The following is a 19,139-nucleotide window of genomic DNA, read 5'->3' on the forward strand; positions in this document are numbered from 1 at the left end:
CCATATACTTCCATGTAATCCAATTTCAAATGTGTATACGTAGTATAAAAGTTGTTACATAAAACAATTGCATTGAAATAATTATTGTAGAGATAACATTTTTGGCCCACGTTGAGAGCTCTACTACAGTTACAGACATGCCAAATTTTAGAGTAATCCGAAAAAAACTGTGGTCTGTGTTCTGCGCACAAAAAAATGTCGGACTATGAATCTAGCGTATGCGACCCGGTGACATGTATTAAAACAACAAACATTCAACAAAAATATTTCTTACTTTAATGGAAATTGAACATAAACCCATTTTCGGCTCATGTACATAATTTAAACGAAACCCAATTTAAAATGTACTTAAGTAGTATGAATGTTGTTATATAATACAAACACTTAAAAAATGTCATAACTTCGTCAAAAATAAATGTAGAGGTACCAGTTTTGGCCCACGTTGTCATCTCAACTACTAACACAAACACGCCAAATTTCAATGTGATCTGAATAACACTGCAATCTGTGGTCTGCGCACAAGAAATGTCGGACTATGAATCTAGTGTAGCGACCTCATATGGAATATAATAACACCGGGAAGAGTCTCACCAGGCCCACCAGGCAAAGTGTAGAAAAAGATTTTCAAAATGTAATGTGGCGATAACATTTTTGGCTAATGTCGAGATCTCAACCACTGTTCTAAACATGCCGAATTTTACAATGATTCCAATAAATCTGCGATCTATGTTCTGCGCACAAGAAATGTCAGACCTACAAATCCAGCGTGTTCGCCTCAACGGGGCTATAACAACACATGAAAGTCCTCAAAATGTATATGATACAGTCTTCTTAATATAAAGGCTTCTTAATATAAAAAACGGCATAACTTTGTGAAAAGTGAGCATAGACGTAAACATTTTGTCTCATGTGGACATCTCGAGTGCTGCTACAAACACACAAAATTTCAACTTGATCCGGTCAAAACCATGACCTGTGTTCTGTGTACAAAAAAATGTCGGAATTAGATTACTACCCCCGCACGAAATGTAGAAAAACATGGAGGAGTCTCACCGTTCTGGATCAGAGTCTGAGAGCGAGTGAAGCGCCCGTGGACGGCCGTCATGTGCAGGGGACTCTTTCCGTCTCGACTCTGCCAGGACAAAATAATACGTTATAAAAAAAAATTAAAATACACCGACTCGTTTGGCGATAATCACGTCAAATTCGGCGCACAGCTGTGAGAAATATGTGCAACGAGAATGCTTGCAGCGGCAAATAACAGAAGATTATTAGCTTTCACACGCTAGTCCACTAACTAAACTTTACTTGCGTTACCAAAAATGAAAAAGTGGTTAACGTTAACGTCGTCCAAACAATAGTCAAAAAAATGCATACCGTATTTTTCGGACTATAAGTCGCAGTTTTTTTCATAGTTTGGCCCGGGGGGTGCGACTTATACTCAGGAGCGACTTATGTGTGAAATGATTAACACATTAGCGTAAAATATCAAATAATATTATTTAGTTAAAGTTAAAAGTTAAAGTACCAATGATTGTCACACACACTAGGTGTGGCGAGATTATTCTCTGCATTTGACCCATCACCCTTGATCACCCCCTGGGAGGTGAGGGGAGCAGTGGGCAGCAGCGGTGGCCGCGCCCGGGAATCATTTTTGGTGATTTAACCCCCAATTCCAACCCTTGATGCTGAGTGCCAAGCAGGGAGGTAATGGGTCCCATTTTTATAGTCTTTGGTATGACTCGGCCGGGATTTGAACTCACAACCTACCGATCTCAGGGCGGACACTCTAACCACTAGCTCATTCACGTAAGAGAACCCGCGGCTCTAGAGCCACATGCGGCTCTTGAGCGGCGCCCTGGTGGCTCCATGGGGCTTTTTCAAAAATGTATGGAAATGGGAAAAAAAAAAAATGGGGTGAAAAATATATTTTGTGTTGTAATATGGTTTCTGTAGGAGGACAAACACGACAAAAAAGCTTCCTAATTGTTAGAAAGCCCACTGTTGAATTTGTTTGTGTTTATGCTTCACTGATGAGAGTATTAGGTGAGCGCCGCTTTGTCCTACTAATTTCAGCGGCCCTCGAACTCACCGTTGTGTGGACCATGACTCAACAGTTTGTTTTACATGTACAACTTTCTCCGACGCTGCCACAGAAAGATGTGTTTTATGCCACTGCTTCTTTGTCTCATTTTGTGCACCAAACGTTTTATACTGTGCGTGAATGCACAAAGGTGAGTTTATTTAAGTCTTGTAATGTTTTGCGCCTCCAGACAGATTACTTTTTTGTATTTTTGGTCCAATATGGCTCTTTCAACATTTTGGGTTGCCGACCCCTGGACTAGACGTATAAGATTTCATGGGATTTAGCGATTAGGAGTGACAGATTGTTTGGTAAACGTATAGCATGTTCTATATGTTATAGTTATTTGAATGACTCTTACCATAATATGTTACGTTAACATACCAGTTGGTTATTTATGCCTCATATAACGTACACTTATTCAGCCTGTTGTTCACTATTCTTTATTTATTTTAAATTGCCTTTCAAATGTCTATTCTTGGTGTTGGCTTTTATCAAATACATTTCCCCAAAAAATGCGACTTATACTCCAGTGCGACTTATATATGTTTTTTTCCTTCTTTATTATGCATTTTCGGCCGGTGCGACTTATACTCCGGAGCGACTTATACTCCGAAAAATACGGTACGCTTGGCCACTAGAGGGGGACATTAGCATAGCACAGAGTGGTGGCCAACTCGGTTTCAGGGGATATCCTCAGTGATTGGTCAAAAGGCACTCACGTGACTACAGGGCGCCATGACTGCTACAAACTTTGAGCTAATACGTGTTTGCGGCGCTTCCTCGTTAGTTTTTTTTAGCGTGCAGCGTGGGGCTACTCCACCCGCGAGAATTGTGGAAAGTTCTTGCATCGCTTTCCACACAACCCGGAAAGAAGACAAGTACGGGAAGTGAAGGCTGGCGAACAACACTGGAGATCCACCCATTACAACGTCTTGTGCAAGGTAAACATTTTGCGTATTTGTTAAGGCAGAAGCTAATACTAATAATTGCTGAATAAATAAATAAATAAATACGAGAGATGATTGGACAAAAACAGACCTTTTTTTTGGTCTCTGTAAAACTAAAATAATTCAATTTGGTAACAGTACAAGAGAATTACAAATTACAATTACACTATTACAAACAGATGGACATTGAAAGTAGAGATGTCCGATAATGGCTTTTTTGCCGATATCCGATATTGTCCAACTCTTAATAACCGTATCCGATATCAACCGATACAGATATATACAGTCGTGGAATTAACACATTATTATGCCTAATTTTGTTGTGATGCCCCGCTGGATGCATTAAACAATGTAACAAGGTTTTCCAAAATAAATCAACTCAAGTTATGGAAAAAAATGCCAACATGGCACTGCCATATTTATTATTGAAGTCACAAAGTGCTTTTTTTTTTTTAACATGCCTCAAAACAGCAGCTTGGAATTTGGGACATGCTCTCCCTGAGAGAGCATGAGGAGGTTGAGATGTGGGGGGCGGGGGGGGGTGTATATTGTAGCGTCCCGGAAGAGTTAGTGCTGCAAGGGGTTCTGAGTATTTGTTCTGTTGTGTTTATGTTGTGTTACGGCGCGGATGTGCTCCCGAAATGTGTTTGTCATTCTTGTTTGGTGTGGGTTCACAGTGTGGCGCATATTTGTAACAGTGTTCATGTTGTTTATACGGCCACCCTCAGTGTGACCTGTATGGCTGTTGACCAAGTATGTTGCATTCACTTGTGTGTGTGAAAAGCCGTAGATATTATGTGATTGGGCCGGCACGCAAAGGCGGTGCCTTTAAGGTTCATTGGCGCTCTGTACTTCTCCCTACGTCCGTGTACACAGCGGCGTTTTAAAAAGTCAGAAATTTTACTTTTTGAAATCGATACAGATCATTTTGAAACAGATACCGATCATTTCCGATATTACATTTTAAAGCATTTATCGGCCGATAATATCGGCAGTCCGATATTATCGGACATCTCTAATTGAAACAGTAAAAGAAACCAAATGTTGTGTGAAATAATAGATGACAAAGTAAACTGGAAATCTCATAAACAAAATATACAACAAAGTGGCAAGAAATACATCAATAATGAATAAAGCAAAATATGTTCTGGACCAAAAATCCCTTCATATTCTCTACTGCTCGACAGTGTTACCATATCTGAGTTGTGCAGAAATATGGGAAAAAAGGGAACACAAGTAAACCTAATCACTTAGCAGGGGCGTCGGCATGCAGCTCTTTAGCGCCGCCCTAGTGGCTCCCTGGGGCTTTTTCAAAAATGGAAGATGGGGGGGTGTATATATTGTTTTATTATGGTTTCTGAATGGAGGACAAACATGATGTTTGTGTTTATGCTTCACTGATGAGAGTATTTGGCGAACGCCGTTTTGTCCTACTAATTTTGTCAGTCCTTGAACTCACCGTCGCTGTGTGGATTGTGACGCAACAGTTGGTTTACATGTAGAACTTTCTCCGACGCTGCCACAGAAAGACGTGTTTTATGCCACTCATTTCTTGTCTCATTTTGTCCACCAAGCATTTTGTACTGTGCGTGCATGCACAAAGGTGAGCTTTGTTGACGTTATTGACTTTTTGGAGTGTTAACCAGGCATATTTTGGTCACTGCATGACTGCAAGCTAATCGATGCTAACATGCTATTTAGGCTAGCTGTCTGTACATATTGCATCATTATGCCTCGTTTGTAGGTATATTTGAGCTTGTTTAATTTTCTTTACGTACTGTATGTCTTCTGGGTATTTCATTTATATTTGCATGTCTGTGTAATATTGGCTACATTTAATTTCTGACAGTTTTTGTGTGCCATGTTGTTCCAGACCACAGCAAACTTTACCCAGCTTGCAAAAATTGTAATAAATCTATTAGAAGACAGCCTGCTATTTCCTTTAAATTGGACACGCACATCTATACCTGTGTAATAATAAAGTATAATCATGTATATACTGTATCATAAAAATACTCATTTAAATGTAGAAATATTTTATCTATGTTCACATTTTGTCAGCACAGCCCACCTGCACGTTGACGTCGGCGCCGTTGTTGACCAGGACCTCCAGACAGAGCGCTCCGTGCGTGGAGGCGGCGGCAAAGTGCAGCGGCGTGAAGCCTTTGTTGTTGGCCTGGCCGACGTTGGCGCCGTAGTCGATCAGCTCGCTCACCACCGCGTCCTGCCCGTTGAAGCACGCCACGTGGAGCGCCGTGTTCCCGAAGGCGTTGGACTCGTCGATCTGTCGCCGCGGGAACAAAACCATTCCAGCAGTTACCTCGATGGTCCGGCGGAACCCGAGAGGGCGGATGAAAGTCGAAAGAGTCCTGACCTCCACAGCCAGGTGGAGCAGGTGCTTCACCACCGCTATCTGTCCACTAGAGGCCGCCGTGTGCAGGGGGGTGTAGCCTCGCTTGTCCTTGCAGCTTATCTCCGCCCCCTGGCTCACCAGCAGGCACACCACATCCAAGTGACCTGCAGGGGGCGCACTATTAATATGCAATACACATCTCGTAATACAACAAAGAATCACTCAATTAAAGTACAGTGTTTTATTTTCCTCTATTCAAACACAGTGTTAATATATTACTATATTAAAAATACTTGTTAAATAAAACCTCTGCCTCGTTTTAATGAACGCGTAGGCCTACTACGCTACTGCATTTCAATGTCGCTCTTTATGGTGGTACACGGAGAGCCAGGTAGTTTCTGAGGTGGTAGTGCAATATACAAATGTATTATCATCATAGATGGCAAATTGGGAGCTAATTGCCGAGCTTTACGGATTTCTGGCCAAATATGACATTTTGGTGACAAATAATGTTTTTGTAAATTTTTGCATTTTATGTACTAAAAAAAAAAATTTGTGCCAAAAAATTGTGTTTTTGTTGTGAATTCTTTAGGCCAAATATGCCATTTTTGTGACAAAAAATGTGAATCTATTTCTAAGTATAGCACTTTTTTTTGCCACAAATTATGTTTTTGCTAGAATTTTATAGAAAACATTTTGACCTTTGTGGCCAAATGTATGATTTTTGTGACAAAATATAGACTTTTTGTGAAGCATTTTTATGCCACAATATAACTTTTTCTTGTTCAATATTGTATTTTTGTGGACAGATAATGCACCACCAATTATTTCATTTTTGTGACAAAATATGTTTATTTATAGCATTTTTTTTTTTTACTTTCTCTCAAAAACTCTTGTATTTCAATGGACTAATCACTTCTGTGTCCAAATGTATTTTTTGTGGGCCTAAAAGTAATATTTTGTTATTTAAAGAACTATTATTGCACTTGTGTGGCCAAATTTCTAATTTTTATGCCTAAAAGTAATATTTTGTTATCATTTAAAGAACTATTATTGCACTTGTGTCCAAATTTCTCATTTGCGTGCCTAAAAGTAATATTTTGTTATCATTTAAAGAACTATTATTGCACTTTTGTGTCCAAATTTCTCATTTGTGTGCCTAAAAGTAATATTTTGTTATCATTTAAAGAACTATTATCGCACTTTTGTGTCCAAATTGATCATTTTTGTGCCTAAAAGTAATAATTTTTTTTATCATTTAAATAACTATTATTGCACTTTTGTGTCCAAATTTCTCATTTGTGTGCCTAAAAGTAATATCTTGTTATCATTTAAAGAACTATTATTGCACTTTTGTGGACAAATTGACTATTTTTGTGCCTAAAAGTAATAATTAGTTATTTAAAGAACTATTATTGCACTTTTGTGGCCAAATTTCTAATTTTTATGCCTAAAAGTAATATTTTGTTATCATTTAAAGAACTATTATTGCACTTTTGTGGCCAAATTTCTAATTTTTATGCCTAAAAGTAATATTTTGTTATCATTTAAAGAACTTTTCTGTCCAAATGTCTCATTTATGTGCCTAAAAGTAATATTTTGTTATCATTTAAATAACTATTATTGCACTTTTGTGGACAAATTCATTATTTTTGTGCCTAAAAGTAATAATTTGTCATTTAAAGAACTATTATTGCACTTTTGTGGCCAAATTTCTAATTTTTATGCCTAAAAGTAATATTTTGTTATCATTTAAAGAACTATTATTGCACTTGTGTCCAAATTTCTCATTTGTGTGCCTAAAAGTAATATTTTGTTATCATTTAAAGAACTATTATTGCACTTTTGTGTCCAAATTTCTCATTTGTGTGCCTAAAAGTAATATTTTGTTATCATTTAAAGAACTATTATCGCATTTTTGTGTCCAAATTGATCATTTTTGTGCCTAAAAGTAATAATTTTTTTTATCATTTAAATAACTATTATTGCACTTTTGTGTCCAAATTTCTCATTTGTGTGCCTAAAAGTAATATTTTGTTATCATTTAAAGAACTATTATTGCACTTTTGTGGCCAAATTTCTAATTTTTATGCCTTAAAAATAATATTTTGTAATCATTTAAAGAACTTTTCTGTCCAAATGTCTCATTTATGTGCCTAAAAGTAATATTTTGTTATCATTTAAATAACTATTATTGCACTTTTGTGGACAAATTCATTATTTTTGTGCCTAAAAGTAATAATTTGTCATTTAAAGAACTATTATTGCACTTTTGTGGCCAAATTTCAAATTTTTATGCCTAAAAGTAATATTTTGTTATCATTTAAAGAACTATTATTGCACTTGTGTCCAAATTTCTCAATTGTGTGCCTAAAAGTAATATTTTGTTATCATTTAAAGAACTATTATTGCACTTTTGTGTCCAAATTTCTCATTTGTGTGCCTAAAAGTAATATTTTGTTATCATTTAAAGAACTATTATTGCACTTTTGTGGACAAATTGACTATTTTTGTGCCTAAAAGTAATAATTAGTTATTTAAAGAACTATTATTGCAGTTTTGTGGCCAAATTTCTCATTTTTATGCCTAAAAGTAATATTTTGTTATCATTTAAAGAACTATTATTGCACTTTTGTGGCCAAATTTCTCATTTTTATGCCTAAAAGTAATATTTTGTTATCATTTAAAGAACTTTTCTGTCCAAATGTCTCATTTATGTGCCTAAAAGTAATATTTTGTTATCATTTAAAAAACTATTACTGCACTTTTGTGGCCAAATTTCTAATTTTTATGCCTAAAAGTAATATTTTGTTATCATTTAAAGAACTTTTCTGTCCAAATTTCTCATTTGTGTGCCTAAAAGTAATATTTTGTTATCATTTAAAGAACTATTATTGCACATTTGTGTCCAAATTGATCATTTTTGTGCCTCAAAGTAATATTTTGTTGTCATTTAAAGAAATATTAATGTACTTTTGTGGCAAAATTTATCATTTTTGTGCCTAAAAGTAATATTTTGTTATCATTTAAAGAACTTTTGTGTCCAGATTTCTCATTTGTGTGCCTAAAAGTAATATTTTGTTATCATTTAAAGAACTATTATTGCACTTTTGTGTCCAAATTGATAATTTTTGTGCCTATAAGTAATATTGTTCTATCATTTAAAGAACTATTATTGCACTTTTGTGGCCAAATGTATCATTGTTGTGCCTCAAAGTAATATTTCGTTATCATTTAAAGAAATATTAATGTACTTTTGTGGCAACATTGATCATTTTTGTGCCTAAAAGTAATATTTTGTTACCATTTAAAGAACTATTATTGCACTTGTGGCCAAATTTCTAATTTTTATGCCTAAAAGTAATATTTTGTTATCATTTAAAGAACTTTTCTGTCCAAATTTCTCATTTGTGTGCCTAAAAGTAATATTTTGTTATCATTTAAAGAACTATTATTGCACTTTTGTGTCCATATTGATCATTTTTGTGCCTAAAAGTAATATTGTTCTATCATTTAAATAACTATTATTGCACTTTTGTGGCCAAATGTATCATTGTTGTGCCTCAAAGTAATATTTCGTTATCATTTAAAGAAATATTAATGTACTTTTGTGGCAACATTGATCATTTTTGTGTCTAAAAGTCATATTTTGTTATCATGTGTGGGTTAAAGTAATATTAATGTACTTTTGTGGCAAAATCGATAATTTTTGTGCCTAAAAGTCATATTTTGTTATCATGTGTGGGGGTGTACCTAATGTATAGTCCTACCCATAAAGGCGGCCCAGTGCAGTGCCCGCCCGTCCTTCTTGTCGAAAGCGTTGATGTTGGCTCCTTTGGCGAGGAGAAGATTGACCATCTAACGCACACACGCACACGCACACGCACACACACGCACCCACACACACACGTCAGGTGTTGCATTCATCGTGTTTTAATGACACAGCTGCTCGCTCGCCGCCTTTCACTGAGAGACAAAAGACGTTAGCATCCACGCCTGCTCTGCTAATCAAGGACAACAAAAGCAGGGGGGTGAGAGGGCAGGTGTGCCGCAGTACCTCCGTGTGGCCATTGAGGGCGGCGTGGTGCAGGGCGGTGCGCCCGCCGCGGTCCGACACGTTGACGCTGCTCAGCATGGGGATGAGGACTTCGGCGCAGTGCAGCGCGTTGTTGGCGGCGGCCACGTGCAGCGGCGTCTGCCAGTTCTTGTCGCGGGCGTTGACGTCGGCCGAGTGGCGGATCAGCACTCGAACGGCCTCCTGCAAGGCGCGTTGTGTTGGAAACAATGGTCACAATCCGCCAACTATTCCAAACACGCAAGAAGGGAGGTCAAGTTAGGGCTAACCGCCGCGCCACATCAGATAACGGAAGGTTAGAATGTCACTACACGTTGACAAAAGTGTTGTTTAAAAACTTGAGCCCAGGGAGAAGGTTCTAGAATCACTGAGAAAAATACTTGAAATGCGTCAAGAAATGGCAAAGTTGTGGCTGGTGGGTGTTAATGTTTTACATAGCCAAGCTAGCGGTTAATTAACTCATCCGTTCATTTCTTTCACCCTTCCTGTTTGATTCCGCGCGCCTACGAGCGCGGAATTGTAGTCGCCGCCCCAACCGGTTGCTACGCGGCAGGTCCTCGATAGCTCACCTCGCTGCGGGACGCCACGGCCCGGTGGAGTGGGGTGAGCCACATGTTGTCTTTGGCGTTGACCCGGGCGCCTGCAGAGGTGGGGGAGGGGGTGGGGAAGAGGAGAGAGAGAAATGGGGAGTGGTCAGGTGGGTTACGGGTGGAAGTGAACAAAAGAAAAAAGTTTGTCACCAGAGAGGATGAGGAGTTCAGTGATGTCGGCATCGTCCAGGAAGGCGGCCGCATGGAGCGGAGTGCGCTTCTCAGCATCCTGGGGCAGGAAGTTTATGAAGACTGTTATTCATATTTTAACATTATTACACTATTATTATTATCATCATTGCTATTATTATTATTACTATTATCATTATTATTACACTGTCATTATTAGATCATTATCATTACCCTATTAGTATTATTATTACACTATTATTACGATCATACATTATTACTCTATTATAATTATTATTACACTATTATAACCATCATTATTATTATTATTATTATTACACTATTATATTACTATTATTATTAAGCTAGTATAATTATTATTATACTATTATCATTATTATTACACTATTATGTTTTTATTATTTGTATTACACTATTATTTTATTATTATTGCACTATTATTATTATTAACAGTAGTACACTATTATTATTATTAACGGTAGTACACTATGATTATCATTACACTATTATTAATATTATTATCATTATCATTAGTACACTATTATTATTATTAGTAGTGCACTATTATTATCATTACACTATTATTATTATTATTACACTATTATTATTTTTTTATTATTTGTATTACACTATTATTTTATTATTATTACACTATTATTATTAACAGTAGTACACTATTATTATTATTACACTATTATTATGATCATATATATATATTATTACTCTATTATAGTTATTATTACACTATATTACCATCGTTATTATTATTATTATTACTACACTATTATTATTATTATCATTATTTGTATTACACTATAATTATTATTATTATTACACTATTATATTACCATTATTATTACGCTATTATCATTATTAATATACTATTATCATTATTACACTATTATGATCATATATTATTACTCTATTCTAATTATTATTACACGATTATTACCATCGTTATTATTATTATTACTACACCATTATTATTATCATTATTTGTATTACACTGTTATTATTATATTACACTATTATATTACCATTATTATTACGCTATTATCATTATTAATATACTATTATCATTATTATTACACTATTATTTTTTTATTATTTGTATTACACTATTATTTTATTATTACACTATTATTATTAATAACAGTAGTACACTATTATTATTATTATTAACAGTAGTACACTATGATTATCATTACACTATTATTAATATTATTATTAGTACACTATTATTAGTAGTAGTAGTGCACTATTATCATTACACTATTATTATTATTATTACACTATTATTGATTTTTTATTATTTGTATTACACTATTATTTCATTATTATTACACTATTATTATTATTATTATTAACAGTAGTACACTATGATTATCATTACACGATTATTAATATTATTATCATTATTATTAGTACACTATTATTATTAGTAGTAGTACACTATTATTATCATTACACTATTATCATTACACTATTAATAATATTATTACACTATTATTCCACCAGATTCCTCCCAGATAAACCAGGAGAGTTAGCAGATAGCTAACAGTGCCGTCACCTCCACTATTATTCTTTTTACTATTCTTTTATTCTATTGTTGTCTTTCATAGCAGCACATGCAGCCATATTGCATTTTTGTGACAAAAAACAGCATTGTAATAATCAAACACTGCAGGCAAAAAAAATTGTGACCAAAAATAGCACTATTGTTGTCAATTGTTCCAAGTTCAATAGAGCTGGCCACATCTGACATTTTTGTGACGAATAATGTTTTGGTTGTCAATTTTTATATTTTATGTACAAATACAGCAGTTTTTGTTGCCAATTGTTGCCTTTTTGTAGACAAATACTGTAGGTTTCAGGCCAAATATGAATTTTTTGTGGCAAAAAATAGCACTTTCATTGTCAACTGTTGAATTTTTAAGGACAAATACAGCAGGTTTCATGCCAAAAATGTATTTTTTGTGACAAAAAACAGCACTTTTGTTGTCAACTGTTGCCTTTTTGTAGACAAATACAGCAGGTTTATTGTCAAATATGATTTTTTTTTTTGTGACAAAGAATAGCGTTTTTGTTTTCAACTGTTGCATTTTAATGTCCCAATATGACATTTTTTGTGACAAAATATAATATTTGTGCTGTCACTTGTTGCATTCCTAAAAAACAAATATTGAAAGTTTCTGGCCAATAATTACATTTTTGTGGAAAAAAATATCATTTTCTTGTCAACTGTTGCAATCGTATGGACAATAACTTCAGGTTTAAGGCCAAATATGACATTTATGGGACACAAAATAGCACTTTCATTGTCAACTGTGGCATTTTTATAAGAGCAGGTTTCTTGGCAAATCTGACATTTTTGTGACAAATAATATTTTTGATGTAAATTTTTGCATTTTTGTGTACACATACTGCAGGTTTCTGGCCAAATATGACATTTCTTGTGATAAAAGAAATAGGTTTTTGTTGTCAACTGTTGCCTTTTTGTAGACAAATGCAGCAGGTTTCTTGTCAATTTTTTCAACTGTTGCATTTTAATGTCCCAATATGACATTTTTTTTGACAAAATATAATATTTATCACCTGTTGCCTTCCTACAAACAAATATTGAAAGTTTCTGGCCAATAATGACATTTTTGAGACATAAATTGCATTTTTGTTGCCAACTAGTACATTTTTAAGGACAAATTGAGCAGATTTCTGGGCAATTATGATATTTTGAGACAAAAATTGCATTTTTTTAGTCAACTGTCACATTTGTACAGACAAATACTGCAGACTTCTGACAAAATATGAAATTCTTGTGAAAAAATTGCATTTTTCTAGTCAACTGTCACATTTCTACAGACAAATACTGCAGACTTCTGGCAAAATATGACTTTTTTTGGGTGAAACATTATTTATTATTTGTTGCAATTGTATGGACTATAACTACTGTTTAAGACCAAATATGAAATTTTTGTGACAAAAAATAGCACTTTCATTGTCAACTGTGGCTTTTTTAGAAGAGCAGGTTTCTGGGCAAATCTGACATTTTTGTGACAAATAGTGTTTTTTAAGTCAATGTTTGCATTTTTATGTAAACATACTGCAGGTTTCTGGCCAAATATAACATTTCTTGTGGAAAAAAAAAAAAAGTTAAAAAAAAAAAATGTTTAGCTGTTGCATTTTTATGGTCATATATGATATTTTTTGTGATTAAGAAAAATATGTTTTTGTTGTCGACTGTTGCCTTTTTGTAGACAACTACAGCAGCGTTCTGGCCACTAATGAAATCTTTGTGACAAAAAAAAAATGCATTTTTGTTGTCAACTGTTGGATTTTTAAGGACAAACTGAGAAGGTTTCTGGCCAAATATGACATTTTTGTGAAGACTGATGTTTCAAATACAGCAGGTTTAGGTTACAAAAAACAGTATTTCTGTTGTCAACTGTTTTGATGAAGCAATAGAGTACATTTCTGGGCCATTATGATATTTTGTGGCAAAAAATGCAATTTTCTATTGAACTGTCACATTTGTCACAAATACTACAGGTTTCTGGCCAAATGTGACATTTTTGTGCCAAAAACTAGCACTTTCGTTGGCAACTGTTGCATTTATATGGACAAACACTACAGGTTTCTAGCAAAATATGAATTTTTGGTCACAAAAAGTTGCATTTTTAATACAGCAGGTTTCTGGCCAAATGCGACATTTTTGTGACAAATAATGTTTTTGTCAATGTTTGCATTTTATGTGCCAATACGGCAGGTGTCTGGCCAAAAATATTTTTTGTGACAGAAAATAGTGTTTTTTTGTCAATTGTTGCATTTTTTAGGCCAAATATGCCATTTTTGTGACAAAATATCATTTTTGTTGTCAATTGTTGCCTTTTTATGTACAAATACAGCAGATCTTTTGCCAAATAAGCCATTTTTTGTGACAACAAATAGCTTTTTTGTTGTCAACTGTTGCATTTTAATGGCAAAGATTAAAAAAATGTGACAACATTTTTTATATTTGTTGTTAATTGTTACATTCGTACAGTTAAATATTTCACGTTTCTAGCCAAATATGACAGTTTGTTACAAAAAACAATGTTCTTGTTAACTGTGCAAAAAAATGTCTATCTATTACTAAGTATAGCACTTTTTTGCCACAAATTATGTTTTTGCTAGAATTTTATGGGAAACATGTTCACCTTGGTGGGAAAATATATACTTTTAGTGATAATGTGTAGCATTTTTATGCCACAATATAACTTTTTCTTGTTCAATATTGTATTTTTATGGACAGATAATGCACTTACATTGCCAAATGTGACATTTTTGTGACAAAATAGGTTTTTGTAATGTATAGTATTTTTTAACTTTCTGTCAAAAACTCTTGTATTTCCATCATTTTTGTGGCTAAGTTGATCATATCTGTGCCTAAAAGTCGTTTGTTATCATTAAAAAAACTATTATTGCACTTTTGTGTCCAAATTTATCATTTTTGTGCATCAAAGTAATATTTTGTTATCTTTTGATGAACTATTATTGCACTTTGGTGGCTAAATTGATCATTTGTGTGCCTCGAAATCATGTTTGTTATAATTTTAAGAACTATTATTGCACTTCTGTGGACAGATTGAAAATTGTTGTGCCTCAAAGTAATATTTTGTTATCATTTTAAGAACTATTATTGCACTTTTGTGGACAAATGTATCATTTTCATGCCTTAATGTAATTTTTTGGGATTAAACAAACTATTATTGCACTTTTGTGCCCAAATTGATCATTTTTGTGCCTCAACGTCATATTTTGTTATTTAAATAACTATTATTGCACTCTTGTCACCCAATTGAACATTTTTGTGCCTCAAAGTTATATTTTCTTAGCATTTAAAGAACTATTATTGCACTTTTGTGGCCAAATTTAACATTTTTGTGCCTCAAAGTCATATTTTGTTATCATTGTAAAAACTATTATTGCACTTTTGTGGCCAAAATTTTACATTTGTGTGCCTCAAAGTAATATTTGGTTATCATTTTAAGAACTATTATTGCACTTTTGTGGCCAAATGTATAATTTTTGTGCCTCAATGACATTTTTTGTTATCATTAAAATAACTATTATTGCACTTTTGTGGCCAAATTGATCATTTTTGTGCCTCAACGTCATATTTTGTTATCATTTAAAGAACTATTATTGCACTTTTTTGGCCAAATTTAACATTTTTGTGCCTCAAAGTCATGTTTTGTTATCATTGTAAAAACTATTATTGCACTTTTGTGGCCAAAATTTAACATTTGTGTGCCTCAAAGTAATATTTGGTTATCATTTTAAGAACTATTATTGCACTTTTGTGGCCAAATTTATCATTCTTGTGCCTCAATGACATTTTTTGTTATTAAAATAACTATTATTGCACTTTTGTGGCCAAATTGATCATTTTTGTGCCTCAACGTCATATTTTGTTATCATTTAAATAACTATTATTGCACTCTTGTCGCCCAGTTGAACATTTTTGTGCCTCAAAGTTATATTTTCTTAGCATTTAAAGAACTATTATTGCACCTTTTTGGCCAAATTTAACATTTTTGTGCCTCAAAGTCATGTTTTGTTATTGTAAAAACTAGTATTGCACTTTTGTGGCCAAAATTTAACATTTGTGTGCCTCAAAGTAATATTTGGTTATCATTTTAAGAACTATTATTGCACTTTTGTGGCCAAATTTATAATTTTTGTGCCTCAATGACATTTTTTGTTATCATTAAAATAACTATTATTGCACTTTTGTGGCCAAATTGATCATTTTTGTGCCTCAACGTCATATTTTGTTATCATTTAAAGAACTATTATTGCACTTTTTTGGCCAAATGTAACATTTTTGTGCCTCAAAGTCATGTTTTGTTATCATTTGTTAAACTATTATTGCACTTTTGTGGCCAAAATGTAACATTTGTGTGCCTCAAAGTAATATTTGGTTATCATTTTAAGAACTATTATTGCACTTTTGTGGCCAAATTTATCTTTTTTGTGCCTCAATGACATTTTTTGTTATCATTAAAATAACTATTATTGCACTTTTGTGGCTAAATTGATCATTTTTGTGCCTCAACGTCATATTTTGTTATCATTTAAAGAACTATTATTGCACTTTTTTGGCCAAATTTAAAATGTTTGTGCCTCAAAGTCATGTTTTGTTATCATTGTAAAAACTATTATTGCACTTTTGTGGCCAAAATTTTACATTTGTGTGCCTCAAAGTAATATTTGATCATTTAAAGAACTATTATTGCACTTTTGTGGCCAAATTTATCATTTTTGTGCCTCAATGTAATTTTTTGTTATCATTAAAATAACTATTATTGCACTTTTGTGGCCAAATTTATCATTTTTGTGCCTCAACGTCATATGTGTGCCTCAAAGTAATATTTGGTTATCATTTTAAGAACTATTATTGCACTTTTGTGGCCAAATTTATCTTTTTGTGCCTCAATGACATTTTTTGTTATCATTAAAATAACTATTATTGCACTTTTGTGGCCAAATTTATAATTTTTGTGCCTCAATGTAATTTTTTGTTATCTTTAAAATAACTATTATTGCACTTTTATGGCCAAATTGATCATTCTTGTGCCTCAACGTCATATTTTGTTATCATTTAAAGAACTATTATTGCACTTTTTTGGCCAAATTTAACATTTTTGTGCCTCAAAGTCATGTTTTGTTATCATTGTAAGAACTATTATTGCACTTTTGTGGCCAAAATTATCTTTTTTGTGCCTCAATTACATTTTTTGTTATCAATAAAATAATTATTATTGCACTTTTGTGGCCAAATTGATCATTTTTGTGCCTCAACGTCATATTTTGTTATCATTTAAAGAACTATTATTGCACTTTTTTGGCCAAATTTAACATTTTTGTGCCTCAAAGTCATGTTTTGTTATCATTGTAAAAACTATTATTGCACTTTTGTGGCTAAAATGATACATTTGTGTGCCTCAAAGTAATATCTTCTTATCATTTAAAGAACTATTATTGCACTTTTGTGGCCAAATTTATCATTTTTGTGCCTCAATGTAATTTTTTGTTGTCATTAAAATAACTATTATTGCACTTTTGTGGCCAAATTGATCATTTTTGTGCCTCAATGTCATATTTTGTTATCATTTAAATAACTATTATTGCACTCTTGTCGCACAATTGAACATTTCTGTGCCTCAAAGTTATATTTTCTTATTATTTAAAGAACTATTATTGCACTTTTGTGGCCAAATAAAAAAAAATTGTGCCTCAAAGTCATGTTTTGTTATCATTGTAAAAACTATTATTGCACTTTTGTGGCCAAAATTTAACATTTGTGTGCCTCAAAGTAATATTTTGTTGTCATTTAAAGAACCATTATTGCACTTTTGTGACCAAATTTATCATTTTTGTGCCTCAATGTTTATTTTTTGTTATCATTAAAATAACTATTTTTGCACTTTTGTGGACAAATTTATAATTTTTGTGCCTCAACGTCATATTTTGTTATCATTTAAATAACTATTTTTGCACTTTTGTGGACAAATGTATCATTTTTGTGCCTCAACGTCATATTTTGTTATCATTTAAATAACTATTATTGCACTCTTGTCGCCCAGTTGAACATTTTTGTGCCTCAAAGTTATATTTTCTTAGCATTTAAAGAAGTATTATTGCACGTTTTTGGCCAAATTTAAAATTTTTGTGCCTCAATGTAATTTTTTGTTATTAAAATAACTATTATTGCACTTTTGTGGCCAAATTGATAATTTTTGTGCCTCAAAGTCATATTTTGTTATTTAAATAACTATTATTGCACTCTTGTCGCCCAATTGAACATTTTTGTGCCTCAAAGTTACATTTTCTTAGCATTTAAAGAACTATTATTGAACTTTTGTGGCCAAATCTATCATTTTTGTGCCTCAATGTAATTTTTTGTTACCATTAAAATAACTATTATTGCACTTTTGTGGCCAAATTGATCATTTTTGTGCCTCAACGTCATATTTTGTTATCATTTAAATAACTATTATTGCACTCTTGTCGCCCAATTGAACATTTTTGTGCCTCAAAATTATATTTTCTTAGCATTTAAATAACTATTATTGCACTTTTTTGGCCAAATTTAACATTTTTGTGCCTCAAAGTCATGTTTTGTTATCATTGTAAAAACTATTATTGCACTTTTGTGGCCAAAATTTAACATTTGTGTGCCTCAAAGTAATATTTTGTTGTCATTTAAAGAACCATTATTGCACTTTTGTGACCAAATTTATCATTTTTGTGCCTCAATGTAATTTTTTGTTATCATTAAAATAACTATTTTTGCACTTTTGTGGACAAATTTATCATTTTTGTGCCTCAACGTCATATTTTGTTATCATTTAAATAACTATTATTGCACTCTTGTCGCCCAATTGAACATTTTTGTGCTTCAAAGTTATATTTTCTTAACATTTAAAGAAGTATTATTGCACTTTTTTGGCCAAATCTATCATTTTTGTGCCTCAATGTAATTTTTTGTTATCATTAAAATAACTATTATTGCACTTTTGTGGCCAAATTGATCATTTTTGTGCCTCGACGTCATATTTTGTTATCATTTAAATAACTATTATTGCACTCTTGTCGCCCAATTGAACATTTTTGTGCCTCAAAGTTATATTTTCTTAGCATTTAAATAACTATTATTGCACTTTTTTGGCCAAATTTAAAATTTTTGTGCCCAAAGTCATGTTTTGTTATCATTGTAAAAACTATTATTGCACTTTTGTGGCCAAATTTTAACATTTGTGTGCCTCAAAGTAATATTTGGTTATCATTTTAAGAACTATTATTGCACTTTTGTGGCTAAATTTATCATTTTTGTGCCTCAATGACATTTTTTGTTATCATTAAAATAACTATTATTGCACTTTTGTGGCCAAATTGA

General features: G+C 32.9%; 1 protein-coding gene across 2 annotated transcripts in view; it reads right to left on the reverse strand.

Moving 5' to 3' along the window:
• The window catches only part of ankrd44 (ankyrin repeat domain 44), a 60,489-nt gene that overhangs the window by 28,910 nt on the left and 12,440 nt on the right, over window positions 1–19,139 (reverse strand). For both annotated transcript variants that reach the window (XM_061970848.2, XM_061970849.2), the window contains exons 3-9: window positions 10,202–10,280; window positions 10,031–10,101; window positions 9,444–9,644; window positions 9,157–9,244; window positions 5,408–5,550; window positions 5,105–5,317; window positions 1,054–1,132 (exon numbers count right to left, since the gene is read on the reverse strand). In XM_061970848.2, the coding sequence (XP_061826832.2) occupies window positions 1,054–1,132; window positions 5,105–5,317; window positions 5,408–5,550; window positions 9,157–9,244; window positions 9,444–9,644; window positions 10,031–10,101; window positions 10,202–10,280 (874 nt within the window). The remainder of the gene's footprint in view (window positions 1–1,053; window positions 1,133–5,104; window positions 5,318–5,407; window positions 5,551–9,156; window positions 9,245–9,443; window positions 9,645–10,030; window positions 10,102–10,201; window positions 10,281–19,139) is intronic.

This window comes from Nerophis lumbriciformis, linkage group LG13, assembly GCF_033978685.3.
Source record: "Nerophis lumbriciformis linkage group LG13, RoL_Nlum_v2.1, whole genome shotgun sequence".
NCBI lineage: Eukaryota > Metazoa > Chordata > Actinopteri > Syngnathiformes > Syngnathidae > Nerophis > Nerophis lumbriciformis.